We start from the raw sequence: 27,180 nt of genomic DNA on the forward strand, positions 1-27,180 counted from the left end.
CTATAAAGCAATGACTCAGTACCTTTTTTTTTTAAATTAGCAGCAAGAAAAATCAAGCTAGTTAATCTTTAAAAATAGAAATCTTATTAATGGTGACAGCATATAATCATAAATGGAGACTCATTACGAAGTATAAATGAAACATCTCAAAAGAAAATAATGGTAAAATAGAAGTAATGAGAAGTATTAACTATGAATATTTATTACTTCACAAAAAAAAGAAAAACAAAATAAAGGAAAAATTCTAAGAAGAGAAAGAGTGAATGGCTTTTAATTATCATTTCCAAAATTCCACTTATTGTAAGACATCTACTGTAGGGATATCAACATGGAATTATCCTGGTTTAAAATAAAACAACAAAAAACCACAAAGGACCTTCTTGGGTCTAGCTTTTTGTGCCTGAAACAGACTGCAGGTTGCACTGTGAGATGCTTTCATTGGCAGGTGGATGCCAGGTCATTAAACGGGTGAGGTCGCACATATTCTCTAGGGGAGACCTCAACCACATATGTTAAAATTTCTGCTCTATGACAATAAAGCTTCTAAGCTATATCATGTAGGCAAGAGAAATTTAAAAGCTAGCAAATACAAAAACTTACAAAGTGGCCAACATGCACAAACAGAAGAGCTTTAACGGACATGGAAAAATTGTTCAAAAAAAAAACTGGCAAAGATCACCTGCTATGGGAATTAAGAGACATCCATTTCCATTATCAGATACTCTGCTATCTAGATCTGTGACCACTGTCACCACTTGCCACCACCGAGATTCTTTACTCGATCTGTAAGGATGACAGCCTGATTTCCCCACAAGCAAAGGCCAAGAAAGGCAGAATTCCCGGTAAATTAAAGTGCCCATTGGGAAATATATTAGGAAGCAGACAGGGAAGCTGCAAAGGTGGGACTGAACAGCATTACAGATCAATATGATACCAATGGAGGATGCATGCAGGGATGTTAAAGGAAAGAAGCTGGGCAGGTGTGAAGCTCTACAGTGGCACAAACAGCAAAGAAGGAGCTTGCCATTCTGCAGGAGGGTAGCTTATGTGCACCTCTTCTCAATACTGATGTAAAACAGCCAGCAGTGAATGACAACAGATGAGCGCCTCCTGACAGTATGAGCAGGATCTATTGACTACAGGTGGTGTACCTCTGGGGAAACTTCAGTGCAGGGTGTTAGAAAAGTATTACTGAAGTTCATCTGCCACCTCAAGTTATTGCACCAGCAATACTACAGGAGGTTGTTTATCGTAAGCAAACCCGAAATGATGAAGAAGCTGGTTGGTGTTCTCATCAAAAGAGAACAAAAAGACAAAAGCTTATCCTTGATGATAAGCTTCATAGTTCAGAAAGAAAGATATATCCTGGAGATGAAAGTATGGCTGTGCAGGTGGTGTTGCCAAGTGATCTTTGCTTTTCTCAGCTCTGGAATAATGTTTCAGGAGCTGATGGGCAAAACCAGTCTATCTCTCATATAAAAGCAGGAATATATTTGAACAGTGGATTTCTATCTTAGTGAGAAAGAAATAAAAAAAAAAGAAAGCCCACAGATGCATTTTACCACAACCTTAGGTTAGAAGTGTATGAACTTTCATAACATTTCATAAATTTAGGGAGCTAATTAATGGGGCAATGTAGAAAAAAATTATCATCTGGTAGAAGACTTAAGTAGGAAAAACTTGCTATTCATTCAGATAAGGTTCTACTATAGACCACAAAGTGGCAAGATGAAATGGATTAAGAGTCTTATGAGAAATAAGCAGAACTATTTAGAAGGTAGGACCTACATTGAAGGTAACCTAGGGTGACAACGATAGGATCTCAACCCCAGGTAATGAAAAAGCTTCATCCCTTGATGTGGAAAGAGCTCTCTGCTAAAACCTCATAGTTGTTTTTTAAGAATTCATGGAAGGTATGGGAAGGCTGGAATGAAGAAACATAGCACCTACATAATATGGGAAACAGGCTTGTAATAATTCTATGGAAATGGTTCTGGGGATTAATGTGGATGATAAAAAAATAATGGATCAACAGTATGAAGGCAAATGCCATGATGTGATAGTTAAACGGAACTAGAACCTGTAGAATGTGAAATATTCCTGGACCTTCCTCTGCACTGATAAGGCTTCAGCTGAAGTCTTGTATCCAGCCAAAGAGTTCCCACTCTTGAAGAGAGGTGTGGACTGTCTTGAGAATTCAGATAAAAATAATCAGAAATCTAAAGAACGTAACTGAGAAGAATTTTCAAAATGTAGGCTGAAAGCCTAGAGAAGATACTAATGGACACAGAATTATTATCTTCAAATACATAAAATGTATCTTAAGATATAAAGAGAATCAATGAAACACTAGAACAGACTGCTGAGAGCAGGAGGAGTCTCCAGTACTGGAAAATTTAAGGATTTTTAAGAGAAATAACCTACATTTGAGAGAGGGTACAGTGCTGAGAAGGTGGTGGACTGTGCGGCCAGCTCTATGGTTCTGTGTCACAGGGCAGCTGGAGCATCATTTTAAATTCTATGATCACAAGCACTTTAATTCTCTGATCAAAGCACCAAGGCTTCCAACAGTAATATATTAATTCCCACTAAAAGTGATAATATATTCAGTAATTGCTTCAGAACTCTGATTGAATGTGAAAGTTTTATGAGGTGATAAAGAAAGGCCTATGTCCTTCTCAATGACAACTATATGGCTAATTCTCATGTATGAAGGCCAAGGGGAACTTTAAAATAGAGAAAACAGACAAAAATATTCCAATGATAAAACTAATGAAGGAAAGACAAGTACTAAATATGAGAAGCAATTAATAAGTATGTAGAGTAATCCAATAATATGCAAAACTCCGGAACTGGCCCGTATTGCAATGTATCAGTGTAATTTTTTTATGTGAAATAATGAAATCATATTAGTTGTTTAGATCTGTAAGAAGAAATTCAAAGGAAAAAAAAATAAAGAAATTATGACATACCAATGATCCAGTTAAGGTAACACTTTTTATTCTTAGTTCCGAAATGTTACATGTTTTGGACAAAATCTATCAAAACAAATATTTGGGACTATTTTTATGCAAGCTTTTTTTTTTTTTTCAGAGTTCTATTTTGTTATGTGTAGAACTATATTGGAAACATTTTTTCCTGCCCTATCTGAAGTCACTTTGAACAGTCTTATTACTCATATTATAAACAAAATATGCATATCTAGAGAGAGAGAGATATTCTACATTACCAGTATAAAAGCCACAAGTATTTTTATGGAACTTCACTTCATCACGCATTAGTTTGTTTTTCAGAAAAATGACCATACCAAGGCTAATATTTTAATTTGGGAAAAAAAAAAAGTACATGCTAGAGACCAAAATCAGATTATTCACCCATCTAACTCATAACCCATTACCCATGGTGCTGTTTCCCATGTAATTTATTCAGTATGATTACTTCTGGTTTTTATCAAAAAGCAATATAAAAGTCCCTATAAGTGTATGAAGTAATGAGTTGCTTGAGGAATCCAATGTCTCTACTTTTGTTTGCCATTTTGAACTAGTAATCATTTTCACCTATATCTAATCAATGACGATGGTCAGGCTGGAGGAAGGAAATATTTTCCCACAATGTTTGAAGGATAATTTCTCAAGATACCCCAAATACAAGATTTTCCTTACTAAAATACTAACAAGTATATTTAAAGATGTATTGGGATGCCTGAACCTGAGGCTGAATCTCATGCACCATCTGCCATATGTAACTGGAGCAAGAAATAGAAATGAGTCTCAGATGCTAATAGGAAGCACAGTGTGCTCACATTTTTTGCTATAAACTGTGCCCCTTTAAAGTGGTGCTTGCTGGACCCCCCAAAATAAGATGCTGTGAATAAGTAGTTTGCTTTCAAAGAAAGTCATTATTTCATACGGGTATTTATTTCAGTTTCCGTCAGAATCATGGAAATAGAATTATTAGTAAAGCAGAATGTTTTCAAAAATGCTTATATGCAAATTGGGAAGGATTGAAGTTGCTTTGGAAAACATTGAATCTTCTGATGTTTGTATACCTTAAATATCTGCCATTAAAGTAGCCCCTTCACTTATAATGATCTCTTTCCTTGATGGTTCAAAATTCGTTTCTGGCCCATATAAGAGAATATCCCTCAGTAAGTTCCATGCCACATCTTTTAATTCAAACATATAGCAAATTATTGCCATAATTCTTCTGAAGTTAATGGAGTTTTATCAGAGATTATTTGGCCTGAGGTGTGACTATTTATCCTCAAAGATGCCTTGTCTGTGTAGGAGGGTTCCTGCTTGACAAAGCACTTCAGCATGGATTTCTGTTACACTGAGGACATAAAAGCTAAACATTTAAGTGCAGTGCAAAATGGGGTGTTTCTCCTTGGAAGCACACTGTTTCTATGTTTAAACTTTATTGCTGATGCTTGTAACTAACTGCAACTTGTGAACACTGGTAAAATACAAAGCCTGTTTGTCCTTATTTGGTGACTTTTTTTTTTTTTTATATTTCATATGTCACTATGATGCCTGTAACCTGCTAATATGGGAACTCATTCTTATTCCAGGATCTGTACCATTAAAACTCATTACCTAGTTTTGTGGTTTTACCTGCTTTTTCTAACAAGTGTACCACACTGGTCCTACCCAGAGTAAGGGCACTTTTACCAGCATAGTTGTTCCTTTCTCCTCAGAATAATAAATCACAATATTTTAGGCACATGGAAACAGATACGTATACCAGGAAAGGTGAAACAGTCTGATAGTTCTGGTGCAACAAAGAGCTTTTTCTCATAAATAAATAATGCTACAGTTTCTGAGGAACTCAGAGCTGTGTATAATTACTTTTTATATGTATTGAGCAGCTGAGGGTGTTTTCCTTTATGATATACCTCAGGCAGTCACATGCAGGTTATTTAAGAATCACATTTTTTCTTCTTACTCATAACTCTAACATATTCCAATAATTAAATCAAGTGCCAGAGTTTTATAAATACTAAATTCTGTTAAAACTTTGACAACAATTATAGATATTGCATCCTTTAGGACTAAAAAGTGTTTAGCCCAAGCAAACACAGTGGGCTAAAAATTTCAGAGTGCAGATTAAATACAATTAAATGAAATAATAGAATAAAAGTAACATATCTCTTTCAGGGCAATCATCAGAATCTGTTCCATTTTTGGATATGACTATTTTTGGGTTTTCTGATCGCTTTGTATAGTTAGTAGGAAACTGCAGAAAAAACTTTCCATTTCAGTTTTTACTTATTAATTTATTTCACATATACTCCTTTGTTTTGAATGGATAGATAAATAATCTTTCCTTTTAACTGGCAGCATAGTGGAATGGCAGAGAAAGGAGTGAAGGCAAGATGGGCGGAGACCTCATCAGAAGCACCAGTTTAAAAGAGGACTTAGTAAGGGTTAAACACCAACCATAGAAAGGGTGTTTGTAACTTAGAGAAAGTTTGCTGCAAGGACTTTTTGTCTTGTTGTTTACTGAGTGCTGTCAGAATGCATAACATATAAAAACATAGTGGGAGACATGATCCTTACCCCAAAGCATCCATATTCTGAATTAGAGAAATAGTACATTTCAGACACAAAATATATTTGATAACTAGATGATGGGTTTGTTTCCAAGCAATGCAGATATCTTTCTGGCTTTCTAATCAACTCTTTCTGGATTAATATTGATAAAGCTAATTACAGAAGCATGTGCTGAGAGGGACTTAATGAAGATTGCTGGCTAGACACACCTGGGGAGGTGAGGAGTTTTCAGAGTCAAAGGAAATATGGATAAAAGCTGCAGCTGGGATGTTTTCATGACTCTAAGGAGTAAGTCTGGGAGAGTATGCAATATTGTCTCTGAAAGAGTCTAGGCAAATATTTTATAAGTACTGTTCTGCTTAATAATTCAGTATGCTTGCACAATGATGAATATTTAGTGCTCAATACTGTAGTGTTGGGATTTTATTACACTGAAAATCTGCATTACTTGTGTGTTGTTTACATGATAAATCAGTAGACTTCTCAGATCTTTAACTTTTCAAGAAATTAACTCTTTATCTGTTTCATAGAAATTAATTCAGTTTTCAGTTATACAGATGTCTTTTCCTTTTTACCTAATAGAAACCCCTGTACACTTCCACGTATCAAGCCTATTAAAACACTGCTTTAAAAGTCTCATTATCTTTGCATGGGCATTTTACACTTCAAGCATAGAGCTAGCTGACAGCAGTAGCTGACTGACCTTTCCTGGATGATTTACTGCAAGGAGTTGCCAGGCCAGTCATTTCTAATGGTAGGCTGGTGACACTACTAAGAAAAAGGAGTTAGTCAGGGCAAATGGGGGCAGGGTTTGCATGTATAATTTGATTTGGGCAACTAGCCCTCGTAATAAAGAAGCAGGAACTGATGAACTGATTTCTCTCTCCTATGTAAGATCTTAGAAACCCTTCTAATAGTGTAAAAGAGAAATAGGCAGACATTCTGGAAGAGATCAGCAACAAGAAGAGAAATACCCACCCATCAAGTAAACCTTCTTTTTTTTTTTTTTTTTCCTCCTACCCCATTTGGCAAAGTGAGTAAAGTGTAACAGATGATTACAAGCATCAGAAAGAATAAGAGCTGAAAGCTGTTGAGGAAGCAGAGCTATTCCAGATCTTTAAAGCAGTAATAAGGCTGGAGTCTTTTGATGGCTTGGTAGAAAGAGCAAGAAAGTGGAGATGTTTGGAGAGAAAAGTGCTGGAGAAGGTAGCTATTTTTACATCAGTGCTGGGGTGGGGAAGAAATATTTCAGTTGAGAGAATATTGGCTTTGATAATTGATTACAGGTTGGAGAAAATTCAAAGTAACTGAAGAGAAGACCTCTACTGCTTATGAGATTACTGCCTGACACAGACCAAAAGATGTGGAACAACCAAGAGAAGTAGCATAGCCTTTAAACATAAAGAGGCGATCAACCACTTAGAAATGACTGTGACAGCTTAGGTGTAATACTATTATTTTTGGAATAGCTTTTCACATTCTGTTTTGTGTGCTGATTGTATGGATGATGATCATATTGCTTTTGCTTGTTTGGTTGTCACTTGTGATTAGGCTATTGCATAGCTATGCCATAAAATCATAGAATAGTTTGTATTGGAAGGGACCTTTAAAGGTCATCTAGTCCAACCTCATGCAGTAAGCAGGGGTATCTTTAACTAGATCAGAGCCTTGTCCAACCTGATCTTGAATGTTTCCAGTGATGGGGCTTCTGCCACCTCCCTGGCCAGCCTGTGCCAGTGTTTCACCACCCTCAGTATAAAAATGTCTTCCTTCTATCTAGTCTAAATCTACCTTCTTTTAGTTGGAAACCATTACCCCTTGTCCTATCCCAAAAGGACCTGCTAAAAAGATTGCCCCCATCTTTCTTATAGACACTCTTTAAGTACTGAAAGGCCACAAGGATGTCTGCTTGGAGCCTTCTCTTCTCCAGGCTGAGCAACGCCAACTACCTCTGCCTTTCCTCATAGGAGAGGTGCTCCAGCCCCCTCATCATGTTTGTGGCCCTCCTCTGGACACGTTCCAACATGTCCATGTCTTTCTTGTGCTGAGAATTCCAGAGCTGATCTCAGTACTCCAGGTGGGGTCTCACCAGAGCAGAGTAGAGGGGAAGAATGATAGAATGGTTAAGATTGGAAGGGACATCAAAGATCATCTGGTTCCAACACCCCTGTCATGTCAGGGACACCTCCCACCAGATCAGGTTGCTCAAGGCTCCATCCAGCCTGGTCTTGAACACTTTCAGGGATGGAGCATCCACAACTTCCTTAGGCAACCTCTTCCAGTGTCTCATCACCCTCAGGGTGAAGAACTTCTTCCTTGTATCTAGTTTAAACCTGCCCTCTCCCATCTTCCAAACATTACCCCTCATCCTATTACTGCAGGCCCTTGTAAAAAGTCCCTCCCCAGCCTTCCTGGAGCCTCCTTCAGGTACTGGAAGGCCACTAGAAGGTCTCCCTGGAGCCTTCTCTTTTCCAAGCTGAACAAGCCCAACTCTCTCAGCCTGTCCTGGTAGGAAAGGTGTTCCAACCCTCTGACCATCTTGGTAGCCCTCCTCTGGACTCACTCCAACAGCTCCATGTCTTTCTTGAGGGCTACAGAGCTAGACACAGCACTCCAGGTGATGTCTCATGAGGGCAGATTAGAGGTGCAGAATCACTTCCTTTGACCTGCTGGCCACACTTCTTTTGGTGCAGCTCAGAATACAGTTGGCTTTTTGGGTTGTGAGCGCATGTTGCCTGCTCATGTCCAGCTTTTCATCTGCGAGTACCCCCCCATCTGGACATCAAGCTGTTGACCACTACCCTCTGGGTGCGACCACCAACCACGTGTCTGTGTTAATATGATTTATTTTCTTTTAAACCTTTCTCCATGAGGCGTTTTAATCGAATAGGGATGGAAGAACTCTACACTATAGGAAAAATCATCTTCTGGTAACTTGTTACTCATTTATTCTTACATCTCAAACAGTATCACTAAACATTACTCTTTGCAGCATTAAATTTTACTCTCATAAAGTCAATTGATGTCTATAATTTAGCTTCTTTTGGTAATTATTTTACTTCATTTTTAGTATTTATATGCTACAGAATTCAGACAATTTTATCTGACCTTAGAAATACACAGTATTTCTGCCTCTCCCCTGATGATTTGGCCTTCGTGGCCAGCTTTTCTAAGTCAGAAGGAACATCTCCACGACTACAGAGCTAAAAATTATTTTTTTTTTCCCCTGGGATTTGGAGACAAATTTTTCCTTTTTGTCTGCCTAACCTTTAAATACTTAAAAAAAACCCCAAAAAACCAAAGAAAAAAATCAAAAAACAACAACCAAAAAAACCCCAACAAACAAACAAACAAAAAAACCACAAAAGAAACCAAACCAAACTTGGTTTTAAAGCTTTTAAACTTTATATGGCATTTCTTTCCTACTTTTCCTTATGGTGGACTTTCTATATAGGTATTATTTGTAGGAATTATCTTGGTTTAAAGAGAGTCTAAACATAACCTAGTTTTTAAAATTGGTACTACTACTAGTCATGTTGTATTTCCAAAATATTTCTAAAATGATTCATACCAGCGAATTCTCTATATTGCATATGAAGTACAGGAACTTTCATATCTCAGCTGCCATATCAGCAGTTGACTGAGCAACTAAAAGTCAGAGCAACTGAACAAACGCATTCATACTTTTATAGAGCAACAACTGGCACCTGCCTTAGTAGAAGATGAATGGAGAAGTCTCACCAAACGAAGTGAGTCAGTGATGTTTCTTTAGGTTGAGATGCTATCCTAGAATAACAGGGAATGAAAGAGGGATATCTTGAAGTCCAGCCATTGTGAGTATTAGGGTCACAGGCTTATGGCAGATACCAGAATAGGTACGTCATATCTGAAGGCAGGTAACAGCATATTCCAGTCTCCAAATGCTTCTGCAGCAATGATGCTTTGTTATTTAGAAACAATTCTGTTTTATAGCCTTTTCTAAATATAGTGATTTTTCTGAAAACAATTCCTTGCTGAACCTTAGCTTGTATCCATTGCTTTATTTTTTATGTATGCTTTAGATCATTGCTTTCCTGTCCAACTTCATACAGGCAAAAAAAAAAAAAAAAAAAAAAAAAAGAGAAAATAAAATGCCCTTATTTGGCATGTTATACAGTTTAGCAAGAACTTGCATAAACTTGTGTTCTCTGCTTACATATATTTACAATATTTATATGGGCAAATAAACCTTCACATAGTTAGTAAATAGAAGTTACTGCATGCAGACCTTTGAAAAGCCATTTTAATATTTGATTTTATGTTGCATGTCAAGAAAAGTATGTATAATCAAAAGTGGTTTTAACAACAGTTTTCATATTGTTGAAGATGACTCAATTCTGACATAACTCTAGTGTAACTTAGTGTAAGAAGTCTTCTGGGTTATGCTATTTGCCGAAGGTAGCCAGCCTAACTAACACAGACAGTTGCCTTGAATATTAGGAGGAGAGCCTGAGAGAAATTTGTTCAGCATGAACTTTCAGAAACCACAATGATGTTATACTGACTTGAGAACATCAGGAGGACTTCAATTTTGACACTAGAGATTTATGGTGCAATGAACTTGCCAGTACTACTTTAGAAAATAATTTAGAGAGTGCATTAGTAAAGAGTAGACACAAGGCACACACTTGTAGGGTTTACAAAAACACCAAAACAAACCACCACCAACAACAACAACAAAACAACCAAAAATAACCCCAGTGCTTACACCATAAGAATATTAATTTGTTCTAGGAATTCTGAAAGACCAAACTTTGGGATTTTAAGATTACTTTCAGTTATTCAAAGGTACCTTGTGGTTAGACAGAGCTTAATTTAGTCCTCAGGTATGGAAATGCTTATGTGCATGGGCATCATGTGTATCACCTGTGCTCATACTACTGCAAACGGAGAGGCACTGATGAGGAGTTTGATCAAGTGAGTGAATCCTGTCTCCACTGCTGATTGTTCAGAAGTAACCCTGTGAGATATTCTTTTTTCCTTCTCACTACTCTCTGAGGTTACATTCTAGCACAAAATATGTAATTAATTACTGGTTGATAGTATTTAGACCAAACATATCTGTGTCAGACATTTTACAATTGGGAAGAAAATATCACTCAGAGGTGCTTTTTACTGTCCTTGGGGTTTACTTGTATAAAATCAGGTTCCTGTGAATATTTTGCCACATATATAGTTGACTGTAAGGTTCTTTCTACAAAATAAAATGGAGAAATACTTTGCAATCAATAACCTGGAACAATTTTACAATTCTTTGATAACTGCTGTAGTCTGGTGACTTTTTTTTTTTTAACTTAAATGTAGCTCCCCTCAGTTTGCCTTCAGTATTAATGCTACGACTTAATTGAAAAGGCAATATGAAATGGATTAACAGAAGCTACAACAATCTCCATTAGTCTTGTTTTACACGTTCTCCTGGTGTTCCTTTCGCTATTCTTGTTTTTTACTGGTAAACCAGTCTGCAGATGGTTTTCCTTCAATTATTTTATGGCAGAGAGAATAGGGGAGAGAAGCAATGATCTAGGGGGGATTTATTGTTATGTGTAATGCTCCAATTTGCTGTCCTTCTCCCTGCTGACACTCCTATACAAGCAGCAGATTGCCTTGCTGCTGTGCTTTTTGAATCTTGAAAGAAAATCTGATACCAGGGATGCTGGTTTCCTTTTCATACTGTTCAGCGGTAGGGAACATGAACATTTATTTCCCTATTGCATTTGCACAGACCATAAGAAATTCAAAGACCTTTTTCCCCAGACATTTCTTGTTTAAGCTGTATTACCTTTTATGGCACTCAGTCCTACATGATATTTTTTGAACTTTGATTTCCTCTGTGGTATGCCACCTCTCTTGTAGTTAATACCATCAATGTCATCAGATTTACTTGACAATTATTTCATCATCTGTCTGTTTCTCCTCTTGGCTCCTTTCACTATATTTGGATAAGTGCGAAAGCTTTCTTTACAAAGCAAAAGTACCTCTGAAACTCTTGGTATGGACTGTGATTTCTGAGTTATTTATCTGGTATGTGGTGATATACCACAAAAAAAACCCTCCAAAACCCCAGAGCCAGGACTTCCTCTTGTGATTGCTCCTTCCCTCATTCTTCCCAGTGATGAGGAAAGAAAGTGCTGTGTTGCTGGGTACAGATGTAACTACATCTGTTTGCTCTGAACTAGCCCAGCAAAGACATCTGAGGTTTTATTAGGTCTTTCAGGCTGATACCAACCAGATTTCTCATGTGGCTGAGAAACCCATGGAAGGGGGCAGGGGGAGAGGGCAGTGACCCTTATGGCGTGTGCAGCAGGCATGCACACACTGCAGCCGTGTGTACCTGTTGTGTCTATAGAAAGCAAAAAAGTTAATGTCAAGAATATATGACGATACTATTTCTGCAGCATTCTAAATAAGTGAATGTGATAGAAGCAGATGGACTACATTTTATTGGCTAAACCAGGTCGTAAAAAAAACCCCGAAGCATTGGAGCATATGAGCTATTTGCCACATTTCTTTTTTCAAGGAAAAATAGCCATTGCTAGTAGATACTTTTGTGTGAAATTGTTGAAATTAAGGAATGTGTCCATATGTAGCTTTTTCACAACTATATTTGACAGACAACAATGTGAAATTTGTTGAATACTTTATCTGGATGACTAACTTGTAAGCCAGGTCTGGGGACCATGTATATTTTTCATTTTGTCTGTTAGAATGTTTCAACCGGTTAGAAAGTTTTCTTTAGTGTTCCTGCTCTCCTTTAAAGACTTCCCAATTGTTTTAGCTTACTTTCAGTACTTTTTTCCCACCCTCTGTACTAATTTGACAATAGTTCTTGCATATATTGAGGATTTTGTACACTGTAGGGGTATGACAGTTAAAAATGTCTACTTTGAAACCTTTTCTGTGCATGCTCTTTTGAGATTTCCCTTAGTGCTTCAGTCAATAATTAAGAGAGATCTATTCAAAACTTAGATTTCAGTATTAGAAGCATTCAACTAATTGTTTCTTTACAAATGGATTGTGATTAATACACAGCATCATCAACAGGAAACTCTTTGAGTACCAGGAAATATTTCAGCACAAACCAGATTTTAAAAAAAATATTCAGCCAGATTTAAAAAAAAAAAAAAAAAAAAAGTAAAAAAGGAAAAGAAAAAGATGAAAAGAAAAAAAAAAAAAAAGAAAAAGATGAGGGACATGGACACTCTTCACAAAGCCGGTAACAGAGAAGATGCTGCAGTTCTGACCCCCAGCTTATTCCATAGAGAATTCCTGTGGGGCATGGGAGGTTCCTGCTCCTTTCACTAATTCAGAAAATGCATTTGAATCAGCGTCATCTACAGCATGTCTTTTGCTTCCACCAGCATAGTGTATTTTCACATTGTTGTTCAAGTTATTTTTGTCTGGGAGAGAGGGACAAGTATGACCATAAGGCTGTTGGTAAAAACCCTCCTGAGAACCTGAGGAGTGTGGTCAGTTACTCCTTGAATTAATGCTTAATAACTTTCTACCTGTGGGTTTTTTGGAGTGGTTACTCCATGTGAGGTACCCATATAGTAGATATATCATAAAATAATAGCAAGGCATAAAAGTGACAAAATGTCAATTAAAATCCCTAGGTAAACTTTCAAAATGTGCTTCAAAGTTTTAAAAATAACAAATTTTAATCTGTGTTTTTTATTTTTAATTGTATTTTTAAATAAAACTTTTTTATCCAGTCATACTAAGAAAAATTTAAATGTTGACATTTTTGGTACATTGGAAATTTTAAATACCAACCATCTGTATGTATGAATACAGAAATAATGTAAAGCAAAAGTGAACAATGAGTAGAATTAAAGCAGTTTGTACAAAGAGTTCATCAAAGAATTATGAGGGAAGTTCATGTGCATAAATAAAAAATATATACATGCGTAATTGGCAATTACAGCATTTGTCTAGTGGTGAGAGATTAATTTTAAATACATTTTTATTTGTCTTTCCAGAAATCTCAGATGTTAAGTAAATTATTAGGAAAAAATATATGTATAACATTTAATTTATATGTGTTTTGGTTATTAATATTTTAAGGAAAAAAGTTTTATTAATGAAAAGAAAATATATCTCTGCCAGTGGACATAATCCTAGATACCGCAGCTTGCCATTTCGAAATGACTATGGTTTATATCACATAAGGTACATGATCACATGACATTTATTGCTTTTTGGATTTGGTATTTGGCTTCTTACAACCTTGCAGCAATTCCTCTACCACTATTTAGAGACTTGTAGAGCAAATTCAATGCAAGGTAGAATCTGTTCATCTGTGACAACTGCTAAAACTGCTGTATGAGATTAAATCTGTAAAACAGATTATAATTGTCATAGATAAAGTTATCTCCAATTTGCACGGTGGAATAAAGTATGATGGTTAGAATGCTTTATCCTGTTTGAGTACTGTTTTGTTTATGTATGTGATTGCCACATATTAATGGCATTTTGATTCAAGTAGACTAACTGAACACTTGCCAAACAAAAAACTGAGTGTAAATAAGCTTTTAAATTGCTATTGTTGTTTTACCATGGTATCCTGAAAGTAGATCAATGATGATTCAGCGGGTACCATAAAATGTCAAGATAATAAAATTAACTAGTATAAAGAAAACAATTTTGGAAGTAAGTTATTTGATGTAATGGAATTTTATTGTAAAATAATTTTATTCGATGATCTACAGAGGGGCGGGTGGTCTTGATCTGGGCTCGTTTTATGGCTGATTGGGGAAAGAATGTTGTTAACATTACTTTGCTTAATGGCTTTCTTTGAAATTTCTAGAAGATTTCTGTATAAATATATTTTTTCAATAATAGTACAGAAGTGCTAATGAGAGCAAGCTTAGTTTCCTCTCAGATCTTGCTAGGAATATTTCATATATACATTGCTATACACCCTACCATCTGAAGGACAAGTATATTTTAGGACCAGTATTCCTGTATGATGCTCATTGAGATCCATAACCTATTTAAAATGACAGTTACAGTGAAATACCTTGTTCCCATACTGCATAATATAAATTTAACTGATAAAATTGCACCTAGTCTAGAAACTTAATGGCAGGGTGGACTACTTTGGTTTTATTTTTTCATGTTATAGGTCAAAAATCAAATCATTTTGATTTTGCATGTTCTTTTTGCTTTTTTTTTGACATGAAATAATTAAATTTGTATGAAACCATGGCTTAGCCTATGCTGGAAAAGGTTAGTATGACTATTTATTATAAGTCAATGCCAGCAAGTTCTGCTAGTGAATGCACTTCTTTCTGATATAATTTATTTGCAATATAAATCATGTTCCTGAGTTCATGTTCCAAATGCAATGTGAGTTCTGGACTCTTGATTTTTTATTTATTTATTTATTTATTTTCCTTTATAACTGTATTCATACCAGGGCTTTCAGCAGCGCAAATTACTTCAGCAGAACTTGTTTCTAATGTAGGCCTAACCGGTGTGTTGTCCAGACTCTAAGCACTTTCTGGTACAGTGAATTTGTGATTTATTAGTGTTGCTTCCCGTCTGCACCGTGGCCTATTTTGCAAATGAAAGAGACTTTGATTAAGTTTAAGTGCTGTGTAGGTTTGCTAAGACGTATGCATGTGATTTGGTGCTTTTTAGGAGTAGTATTGTGGCAATTTGTACTTGAATACTCATGATGTCAAACTAAAGATATTTTTGTGTAGTGTTCTGCTCTTAACGCAAATGTTTACTTCTCTATGTGATGTTACGTTCTGGAATCCCTTGATATGAATGAATACTATTTTTTGCAATTTATTCATAACTACACCTGTCTTATCTACCATGAAAATTATTGTTTTTCTCTTCTTAGCTCCTTTTGTAATTTTTAAAAATAATCTTTGTTTTAGAAATTCTTTCAATAGAGTCCATATTAAAGATAAATAACAAATAATGTCACTTCTCTGTTAACAGCGCCTATCAAATGGCTCCATAGACTCAAATGATGAAGCCAGTCAAGTTGTTGAACTTCAGGAACTACTGGAAAAGCAAAACTATGAAATGGCACAAATGAAGGAGCGCTTGGCTGCGCTGTCCTCCCGGGTGGGAGAGGTAGAGCAGGAAGCAGAGACCGCCAGAAAGGAGCTCATTAAAACAGAGGAAATGAACAGTAAATATCAGAGAGACATTAGAGAGGTAAGGAGTTCACCACACTCACCTCCTATTTCTTGACTGGTGTTCCTGTGGTACCCACTACAAACTGATACAGGCTGATGAATATGGGCAGCAAAAGTTGATAAAAAGCTGATAAAAGCCCTTGTAAGTGGGAAACTCAGAATTTACAGTAAGAAATAGTACTAGAAATCTCTTTATAAAGCCATGTTCATAAAAGCGGGTGTGTACATGTGCAACTCTAATAGAAGGAAGGCCAACTCCTTTGTGGTTTATCATTACTAGAATGCATTCTGGCAAGTTTTCAGCTATTTCAATTTTTTAAGATTAACTATGTTAAATAGAAATACTGGTCATGCAGAGAATCTAAAGTACATTTTAAAAACTCCTGGGCTGTTTTATAAAATGATGCTATTTATATAATCAATTATAATATTTACTCATGTGTGGTAACTTCATCACCCTAGTTATAGTATGCTATTCCCTTCTCTCAGTAAATGGAAATACAATTAAATTTTCTTTTTTCTTTCCTCCTCTTAAATTTGTCATGCTCCTTAGTACTCTTCAGAGTATCTTCTCTTAGGCAGATATTCTCAATTTGTGTGGATGGTTGGCTTCTAGAATCTATTTTAATATTTTGAAATTGGAGTAGTCACCTTTCTGTTACACTGATCCCTACAATATAGGTATTTCATGTGGATTTCTGTGTATGTGTGTATATTTGTGCATTTGTATGTATATATTCAATCTATTATTTCTAGTATTCTGGGAGAAATGTTCCTTCAGAACTTCTGCTGCCTGACTCGGCCTCAAAATGTCTTCACATCTTTGTACTCTGACTCTTCTAAGTATTGTATCATTTTTATCCGGTTTACAAAGAATAGTTCGCACTGATATGTTTCTCCTTTTCCACCACTGCTACATGATATCACTAGGGGTCTCTAATATCTCTGTTCTCGTTTACCTTTTGACCAATATTGCTGTCTCACGGACACTTGATTGCCACTTGCTGTTTCCCTCTTAAATACCACAGTATACCAGCTGCAGGCTTACTTGCTTTCAGCCCTTTGCTTCCTAAGCAAAGTGGCCACTAATACATTTGCATGTAGAATAATTACCAAATGTCAGTGAAAAATCTGCTGCGAAAGGTCTTTGTAAAGGCAGAAGTGTCTGTCTTCATTGTTTCGTAGTGCCACAAAAGATAATCTTCCCAACGCAGAAAATGAAATACCTGCAACAAGAAGGGGGATTTGGTATTGTGTAACTTGGATAAATTATTGGGTTTTTTTCTGTGTGTGTTTTTTAATAATAAAATATTCCTTTTTTATGGGTTTTTTCCAGCAAGAAGCAAAAAGATCACCTGGATATGGCCCATTTTAGAACAAGCAATTTGGATCCATTTATATCCTCATTGTGTGTTACTTGAAAAATAATTTCACTTCGTTCAACACTTTTATAATGTGATATAACACAAACAGCAAGACATGCTCATCAGTAAATATTTTCATTGTGAAAGATTATGTGGCAATACCCAAGTCTTCTCAAGAGCCAGACACAAGTTTAAAACTAATAAAATTTTCTGCTTTCACTAAAATTAGTTGAAAAGAAATAAACAACGTGATAGACAGACTAATGAATAATCTATCTAAATTACAGCTAGGGACTTAAGTGAGGCCAGCTTGTAATACATGAATAGAAACGCTCAAGATTTTAAAGAAATCCTTATCCATAACCTAGAAGGATAACACGCGCATATGTTATGTATCCAACATTGTGGTCACTTGTTTTCCTGAAATTTCAGGATTTGTCATAGGGATTGTTTGCTATGTGTACTTCAGCAGAAAATTTTAGCAAGACGCAGGAATAAGATTAAAGTGTGCATATAAATTTTTTTTTCCTCACATCACTGCACTATGTTTCTGCTATTATGTAACTGTATCAGTTTTTCTATTTTCTGATCAAGCCTGCTGTTGTTTAAGAAGCAAGCAAGTAAACGTGATCTGCGTTTGCTATGAGTTTTGCATTGAGAAATATAGAAACTAAAAAAATACACAAAAGGTAAGGATTGTTTCTGTTTGCTGTACTCAACAGCCACTGTTTTAAATATTGTAGTTACAAAAAACTCCAAAGGAAATAAATTCTCTTTAAATCAGAAAAATTACTGCTGAGCATACCTTACATCCTGCCTACCATTAGCATGAAAATTAAACTGGTATAAAATAATGTAGCATTTTAATTGCATGGTTCTTGATGGGTTTTTTTGTCATGTTAGGCAATGGCACAAAAGGAAGATATGGAAGAAAGAATAACTACGCTGGAGAAGCGCTACCTCAGTGCTCAGAGAGAATCCACCTCCATACATGACATGAACGATAAGCTGGAAAATGAACTGGCAAACAAGGAAGCCATCCTACGTCAGGTGCAGTATCTGCATTAGTCAGTTGTTTTCTTCATACACAATGAAAACTAATGCAAAAAAGGGGGCAGATCTACAGTAGGAAGTTTCCATTAGGTTGATCTCTTCATTTTTAATCAACAGATCAGTTAATCTAAAAAAAACCCAAGTTGTTCAGCATCTCTAAGCTTTGTATCAGCTGCTACAACCATGAATACCAAATCACTGTGTACAGTGTACATCCACGCTGGAAAATAACTGTGTTTTCTGATAGCGTCTTGCATAAATGTACATAGTCATGTCCCCTAAGTAAAGGATTATCTTTAGTTCTTATGTAACAAATTTCTGATTTTTATTTAAAAATAATTGAAAAAGATAGTATAAGCAAAAGAAATTCCCTTTTGCAGGAAAGATCAAAATTTGCATACAATATATTCTAAAGATTTCACATATTAGTAGTGCGTAAATGAAATTTTACACAGCTAAACTATCTGTGAATATGTTTTAAAAAAGACTATAACATGGTAGTGCAGCTTTCTCTCATGATAATCTGTTTCCACAGTGATTCCAAAAGCTGGAATGTAAAGCAAACAGAAAACACTGTTTTGTAATTTGTAATGTGAACTGAAAGTTAACAAGAAATTAATATAATTCAAACTGTAAATGATGAAATTGCTCCTCAGCCTCAGTATCAGGCTGCTTTATTTTTTCACCTATCATGTCTTCAAACAATATAAAATGCTGTATTGAAAATGAGCTTCAATGATTGTATGCAGGTGTATTTACATACACATGCACACATCCCTCTATATATGTGTATTTCTATGTATGTGACTACCTCTTCAGGGAAATTAAAACATCAGAACTCAAACTCTCCAGCTTCTGCCAGCATCCTTTGGCTATTTTAAGAAGTATCTTCAATTGTTAGAAAAAAACCCCACACCACCCAACAATGGAAAAGTAAGGTACCTGCATCTGAGTTTTTATTGCTGCCAGCGGAAGTCATGCTGTACTGCAGAGATCTACCCACTCAAAGCAGTGACCAATAGAACAAGGCTTAGAATATATACGGGCAGACTTAAAGTTGATTTGCAGGATTCCATTGTGAAAAGCCTACTCTTCCATGCTTTTGAAGGTTTCAAAAAGAATCTAAAAGCACACTCCTTTTTCATTATGTCTTCTATTATCTGGAATGAACAGGAAAGCAGGAAACACTTACTAAGCCATTAAAAAATTCTTAATCATGTGGTGGTGCATCTCAGTAGGCCAGAAAATACTGCAGTTACCAAAAGTCCTCCTTTTTTCTCTTTAATGGTTATCACAGATTAATCAATTTCACCTCTGTAAAATGTGACTTCATTGTAGGTTCACAATGAATAGTATCACTGTGACCTGAAGCAGATAGCAACCAGGTTATGAACATGAATGATAATCTCAGTTTTAACATGTCCTAATATATGATTAGTATTTGTTCAGAAAGTTGCATTTAGTAATTTGTTCAGAAAATTTGCTGGGAATTCTGTACTTTTGGAATTGTTCTTCTTTCCCATTTTGGTTCATACATAAACTTTTCTGTGAGATGGACTCAATATTTACATTTAGAAAATTCCTATTTTACTGGCACTAATACTTTTATTTTGCTCAGATAAACAACACATTGATCAGAGGAGCTTTTTGTTCATCTTCATTAGTGCCGTTTTACAACTCCTTTTCTTCACCTTCGTATGATCATTGACCCTCAAATCACTAATCATTGATAAGACTGGCAGCTTACACTGTTCTGTGCTTGAGTTAATACCTCTGAAATAAGCTCACCCAGGTTGCGGAGTATCTGGGCCTATGTAGTGAGTTTTGATTGGTTCCCCAATACTTAAGAAACTGAAGGAAAATGTTAATTCTCATTATTTTTTTATACTTGTTTATCCATCTTTGGCATTCAGTTGGAAGACAAAAACAGACAGCTGCAAGAGCGTCTAGAGCTGGCTGAGCAGAAGCTGCAGCAGACGATGAGGAAGGCTGAAACCTTACCCGAAGTGGAGGCTGAACTGGCTCAGAGAATTGCAGCTCTGACTAAGGTACTGCCCTGAGAAATAGGTTCACTTCAGAAGCCTCACTGTGTAACATTGACTTGCATCCATATTCCTCACCTCAAGGATGAAACAAAAGTAGTATCAAGCTGATTTGAAAGAAGAAAATGTTTCCTGATAAGTATGTGCCACAAGTTAAACCAGGAGTGGTCTCAATGCTGGGTTTGTAATTCTTAGCATTTTGATAATAGGAAAAGTAGTTATCTGTAAGTTAGCCTTGACTATATTTACAAAGCAGTCCTGTATTTCCAATACATGTGAGCATTACTTATCCTAGGAGGATTCATTTTACTGTAAGAGTTTCTAATTAAAGGGCAGAGGGTGGGAGAAGGTTCCATTCCTGCACTTAGTTCTTCTGGACGTTTTCATACACTGTGTATATGAAACAACAATTATTTTCGTTTCAATAAGTGCTGTAAAATCAAATCTTAGTGGCAGCTGGGTTCATTTGTGCAACACAAATGAAGGCAACTTGCAGTACATACTTACAAGGTTTGTTTTGAATGATTCTTTGTATCATGTATCTGCAAAGACAAATGTGAAACCCTGAGAGGACTTCAGACTGATTTTTCTGATAAATTTATTATATGGCAGCTCTCTTGTGAAAAATAAGAAGATAAAAATAAATTTTCAGTACTGTTGTTTCCATATTTGGCCTCTAATACTTTCAGATGTGCATGTGGTTAATATTATAGCTCAGGTATTACCAGCTTCATGAAGACATACAGTGATTACATGTTTATTCTTCATCTCTTTAAAACAGATATATAAAGAAAAATGCATTTAAGAGATTGTATTACATATCATTCAGACTTATCTAAGCTTTCCTTTCTCTATTGCCAAGGAATGTTTCTAGCTATTTATGTGCCTAGCTATTTTTAAATTTGATGGATATTTTTCAGTTCTCATGTTTTTCCATTTATAGTGAAGCCTTAAGTGCTGAGCAGCTCATTAATAAAGTCTGATTTTTCAGTAATTTAGTTAAGAAGTAGAAAGAAAGAAAGAGAGGCTTGGGGGGGTGGGGGTGGATTGTGGTTTTTTAATTTTATAAAGGCAAGATTGTTATTCAGTAATCAAGATTTTGTGCTGTCCACTTTAGGTTTATGTCAATGGGTGGGAATCTGAAAGAGAGACTGAAAATGGTGGGGGGGAAAAAGATTAATTGGCAAAAAGAGAGCTACATGAAATACCAAAAAAATATCATTGCATTTTAATAAAAACTCAGGTGCACATAAGAGCAATCCCTTGGCATTTTAACATTTTTTTTTCCTGTTTTTGATTCAACAAATAATCACATATTCTAATACCCTCAGTAGCTTAAAAATATTGTTTTCTATTTTAAGAGGATTTTTCCTGAATAATTTCTCCAGCAATTAGGCACCAGTAAGTATTTTGCAGTCTCAAGCATGTCTTTTTTTTGCAACTACATTTTTCCTTGAACATATATTAATGACAAATATTGCAAGAAGGAATCCCATTTCAGCCATGCAGAGCACTCAGGGACTTCCATGAGATACTTGTTATCGTGACCATAAAGCTGCAGTATACATCTCCGTTTGTCTTCTTACATTATTCCATGGGATGTGGTTAGAAAGCTGTGAACAGAGCTGACGCTCCACCCCATTTCACTTTGATGTACTTTATCAAAGTTTTCGCCCAGCAGGGAACTCTAAGTGTATTAGACTGTAATGCCAGTTCTGTTCATTTCGCTGTGAAAAACATGAGGAAACATGAAAAACTGACAAATTTATTTTATTTAAAACTCTATCTTCTTGGAATACATGACATGAAGAGGAATGTCAGAATTTGGACAATAGGCCAAATAAGCCTGTGTTTTATATATCTTGTATGCAACATCTTTGCAAACTGTAGAGCTTATTAAAGTGCTGGTTTGATAGTTCTGAAGTTTAAAGTCCAATACTTTTCATGGATCACATAAATGTAGCTCAGAACCAAGGACACACTGTAGTCACTACAGCTTACTTAAGTAGTTTTAAATTGGCTAGCTGGTATACTGTTACCACACTAGCTATTCAATGAAAGCTGTAAGACCTACCTGAGGGGCTGAAAAATGCTTAACTAATTTTGCCTTTGTTGAGCTTTATGCCAGCATACACATGGTCAGTAGGGCTCAAATTAGCTGGCTTCCAACTACCTTAAGTCTGCCTACCTGAGCTGTGGTCACTACATGTCCATGCATACTAAGTAAAGGAAGAGCTCCCTGAATCAGGTAGTCTTTCTGCACTGCCAAAAAAAAAAAAAAAAAAAAAAAAAAAAAAAAAAAAAAAAAAAAAGTCAAAACTGGTTTTCCTTGCTTTTGTACTATCTCAATGAAAGTGGCTTCTCTGAGATTAATGGGGTTACAATCATATGAAAGAGGTGAGTTAAGCCTAATATGTTTTACATTGTTTTTTGAAGGAAAGTAGTATGGGATAAGTGGAAACCATGACTGCTTCACTGTGGATAAAATATAAGACCAATTATTTATGTGTGGACATAAAACAGAACAAATGTGTTCTGGATTTGAATGTGATTCCCCACCACAACTTCAAGTTTAAAATATATGTGTTGTTACAACTCTGCATTCAATTTCTTATACTCTTCCTCGTAATAAATCTGGGTTGGGATTCTGCAAAAGAAGGATGTAGGATGAGATCCTTCTATGGTGTCACTTTTTAAAATGAGTTGGTTTTCTTTTTTAATATATATGGGCTAGTGAATGTCTTTTCCTACTTTTCCATGCCCAAACTAATTCATAAGGAGGGAACTTCCAAAAGTTTGTACTATGCAGTGAACTCAGATAAGTACCCATAAATTTACCTGAATGATTTGAAATTTTCTTTGGCTTTGTTTTCACTGTGTTCTGCCCATTGAGTGAGCAACTGGAAGGTTAGTCAGCCTGTGGCAGACTAACCTGGAACAGCATGATCCCATGTACTGTACTATCCTGCCTGGCCGTCACACTGATATCTGTCTGGTCATGACAAGTAGCACAGCTCTCAGCATGTGTCCCAAGATTTAGACTGCTGTGACTCATTGAGCCACCTTGTACTCACTCTCACAATGTTGGTCTGTCTGCCTGCCCCGGAGAAGAGGCAGTTGATAGCAGAAAGAACCTCCCCTCAATATTAACTAAATCTTTCTTTATCCTGCAAGATTTTTATTTTCGTCAGAAGGGACAGACATTGGAGTGTCCAGATCTTCAGATGGTTAGTCTGTCAGTTTCTCCTTGCCTGTATTCAAGGAGGGGTCTAGGGGAGACAACCAGCATCCACCTACCTCTATTCACTCGCACCCACTAGTAGTCACTCTCTCCCTTTGGTGCTTGTGCAGCAGAGGTACCGAGTCACTTCTCTGATCACAAGACAGCAGTCAGCATTTTACTCCACCACTCCTGTATGCAGGTCACCAGAAATAATCAACTGTGCTTTTTAGCTTCAGTGGAGAAGCACTGAGATGGAGAAGAGGAAACCATAATCATAATAAACCACATTTAGCATAGTAACACCTTCAGCTTATTTTAAAGGTGATAAAAAATGACTTGGAAGTTGGAGGCAAGTGGGACACAATGCTTGTTTTGTGACAACGTGGGAATCTGGTTTGCCTTAAGTAGGGAAGAAGTTTCAAGAAAATGAAAGGAGGTGGTCTGCAGTGTAAAGGATGCAAAGTGGTGAAAGACGTTCTCCTGCAAGAAGTGGATGTGGTTAAGACAGAAACCTCTCTGAGAAGAAGGGAGAGAGAGAATACGATGTGTTAGCTGGAGAAGGAAGTTGATAAATCTTTTTCTGGGGGAAAAAAAAAGATAAAATTTTCTATGGGGAGGGAAGCCTAAGAAAACTCCACATTTACAACACATTACTTTCTTCTCAAACCACCTCACTTCTTATCCTTCCCTTTCCGCAGAAGATTTTGTCCTGATAAGAGGAAGAAATGAAAGCAAGTTTGACAGAGCTAAATGGAAGGAGTTGCTTACCAAACCTACGAGGTGTAGAAAGTAGTGGGAAAATGAAGGAGGGGCAAGAACCTGTGGGTATCTAGTGACTGAAAGGTTAGGTTAAAGAAAAAGAGGTGACTTAAGCCAACATATTTTTTCACGTTTGTAACGTGTTAGAAGTGAGCATGTGAACAAGTAGCTGATAACTTTGTGAGCTGTTGTTCCTCGGTCACTATGTTCAACTATATTCACCTTCAATTTCACAGCTTGATGCAATAATGCATTCTTTTTTTTTGAATACCTCATTCAAAGGATGACCAAAGGAATGTGTGCCATAAGAAGCCAGTAGAAAATCTGGAGACAGCAGGTGTTCAAAAGTCAAGGTCTCAAAACTGTGGAAATTGGCTCGTACCGTTAAAAAAGTTTAGATTTGTTCCTGCAGCTCAGCATGAGGAAGAAAAATTATAGCACCTGTACTGTACAGGTGATTTCTGCATCTGAAATTGGACTTTTTTTTTTCAACCAAGATGCAAAGACCTAGAAAATATGCAATGCCAACAGTAACAGATGATGTGAAAGCAACATTTTTTTTGTGGGCGCAGAAGCAGCAGCAGAGTTTTAACAGGGTTAGAAAGCAATAATACAAGCTGCTTTGGTATTCCCTCAAAGCAAAATTTTCGTCTATTGCTAGCTTATACCGGCTATTTCTTTGCTATTTCATAGCATACAGTGTGCAAAGTGAGCATTAAGACTCATGCTGATATCTCATAGGAGTCAGACATTGTTAGTTTTTGTCCATATATTTTTAATCCAGTCTAAGATGCACAATTTCACCAGTCTATTTATACCTGAATGTTCTGGCCAAATGCTTTAAATGTTGTTGCTGAACACTGCACTATGTGTCTTACTAATCCTTCTGTACAGAGTACTAGCAAACAGGCATGCAAGTCATATACCAAAAAAGAAGAATGTAGGTTAAGGTCTGCACAGCAAGTAGTCATGCAAGTTCCACTTTAGAAAGTCTTTAACTGAACTAACTCTTGGCAAAGCAAGTCAGAATAAATCCAGCTTCTGTTTATGAACCTCAGAGTCCACAGCTGCCCCTTCTCTCTCACTTGTATCTGGAATTCTGTTACGGGAACACTGGTGTCTCACTGGTGTCTCACACTCTGCTTTGTGCCTCTAACCACCAGGCAGAGATGGAGAAATTCAATATTTTCATGGTAGGCTCCCAAGTCTTTCAAAGAGCCTATTCCAGTGGGAATGCCTGGGGCTGACTAATACACACGGACAACAAGAAAGTGTAGCCACCACAGGCATCTCAATCCTAACAGTATGGCCTAGGGAAGGCCGTGCAAATCCCCTGAGGAACACCTGAATTACTAGGTCTTTTTTTCTGGAAGTGTCTCTTTGAGACCTAGGTTGGGGCCTTCCTCAGCATAAAGAGCTGTTGAAACCCTCATTTTGGGAGTATGTTCCAGCTAGGCACACCAGGAGATGGAGGGGCTGCTCTTTCCTACTGCAGCTCTTTGTCTACAGGTGAGTGTCTGCAAGTGAGAGAAAAAGGGAATACTTAAATGGGTTTCTGTCTCCCTAGTCTTTATGGAGAACACCCTTTTGATTCATGTCCCTGCTGCAGGGGCTGCTCATGCATTCAGCACATAATAACCAGTGGATAAAATCCCTAAATAGCATTAGAGCCCAGGGTAGGTACTAAGGCTGCGCACCTGTGCTTGTTCTCTGCCAGACAAGCAGTGGAGTCTAGTTGTTTAATTTCTCAGTTATAAAATAATTTGGTACTTTTAGAGTAATACAGAATAACACTTTAGGAACAAACAGATGAAATGCACATAGATAAAGGAAACATTCAAATGTTCAAATATTCAAATACATTTTAAGTGTTTAGAATAATGACATTTATTTTTATTCTAAGTCATATTGAATTTAAATAATTTTAAAGTTTCTTTATCCTACCAAAGAGATGGAAAGGGAGATGAATTTGGAGATCATCTCTGTTCTCTTTTGTGCTGGAAAATGAAGTACAGGTACTCTGAGCCACATTCAGGAAGATTTTTTATCAAGGATGTACCTATCAACATTTAAAAATTCTTAGTGAAATAACTGAAAACTACCGTGCAAAAGATTTTCATATATATATTAAACATATGCCTTACTGAATTATTAAAGCAGTAGCAAGTTACAAAATAACAGAATTAGGTAGCTATAAGAATCTTAAGAGAACATTGTGTTCTTTCAAGAATGTTTTCTATATAAGAATTCAGATAACATACATAATTCTAAGAATAATTTTATTCCTTGTCCTCTTCCAAATAATAGTTAGGCTTAATACCACAATATATTTAGAAAAGACTGTTTCCTGCTAAGGAATAACATGTGGCATGGTTTGGACTGAAAATCTATTTTTTTTAATTTGAAAAATAAATGTAAAAGATATAGCTAGCTAGGCTGGCTTCTCAAGGCCATGTTATGACAGACAGCACCACATTTCAGAAGAATTACGTGAGATCCCCTTTGAACCCAGAAGTATTAGTTTGGTTATTTTCATATTTTGCATTAACCTGCAATTGAGTGTATAGAAGCAGGGAAGATTAAGTAACTTGCTCTTAAAGCTTGCAGTCAGCTAATGCATCTTCTAAGTAGGTTAATTTTGCAGGATGATACCCCCAATGGGTTCTATATCTCCCTCAATGAAAACAGTTTCAAAAGAGGTAGAATTACTGAAGCCTTCTCCATCATCAGCTCAGCACATTGATAATTTCAAATCTTCTTCTGACCATTGGAGACGCATTAAGGGAAGGCCTTGAACCAATAGTGCAGCCAGGACTCAAAAACGGGAAAAGTCTATCTTCTACAGAGGAGGGTAAAGCCCCTTCCACTTTGTGGAAGGGATAGTATGATCGGGTTTTCTGCAATCACAGGGACTTTTCAACCCTATCTTTCTATTTATCCAATTGGGAGAGGAAGCAGTGCTTTAGCACTTGCATTCTGAAACAAACTAAT

General features: G+C 36.4%; 1 protein-coding gene across 4 annotated transcripts in view; it reads left to right on the plus strand.

Annotated features, from left to right (window-relative positions):
* Positions 1-27,180, plus strand: part of PPFIA2 (PPFI scaffold protein A2) — a 333,193-nt gene that overhangs the window by 251,871 nt on the left and 54,142 nt on the right. For all 4 annotated transcript variants that reach the window (XM_086471357.1, XM_086471363.1, XM_086471371.1 and 1 more), the window contains 3 exons: positions 15,546-15,767; positions 18,016-18,162; positions 20,079-20,213. In XM_086471357.1, coding sequence (XP_086327483.1) covers positions 15,546-15,767; positions 18,016-18,162; positions 20,079-20,213 — 504 coding nt within the window. The remainder of the gene's footprint in view (positions 1-15,545; positions 15,768-18,015; positions 18,163-20,078; positions 20,214-27,180) is intronic.

The sequence above is a fragment of the Leptosomus discolor genome, chromosome 1 (genome assembly GCF_034619465.1).
Source record: "Leptosomus discolor isolate bLepDis1 chromosome 1, bLepDis1.hap2, whole genome shotgun sequence".
Classification (NCBI taxonomy): domain Eukaryota; kingdom Metazoa; phylum Chordata; class Aves; order Leptosomiformes; family Leptosomidae; genus Leptosomus; species Leptosomus discolor.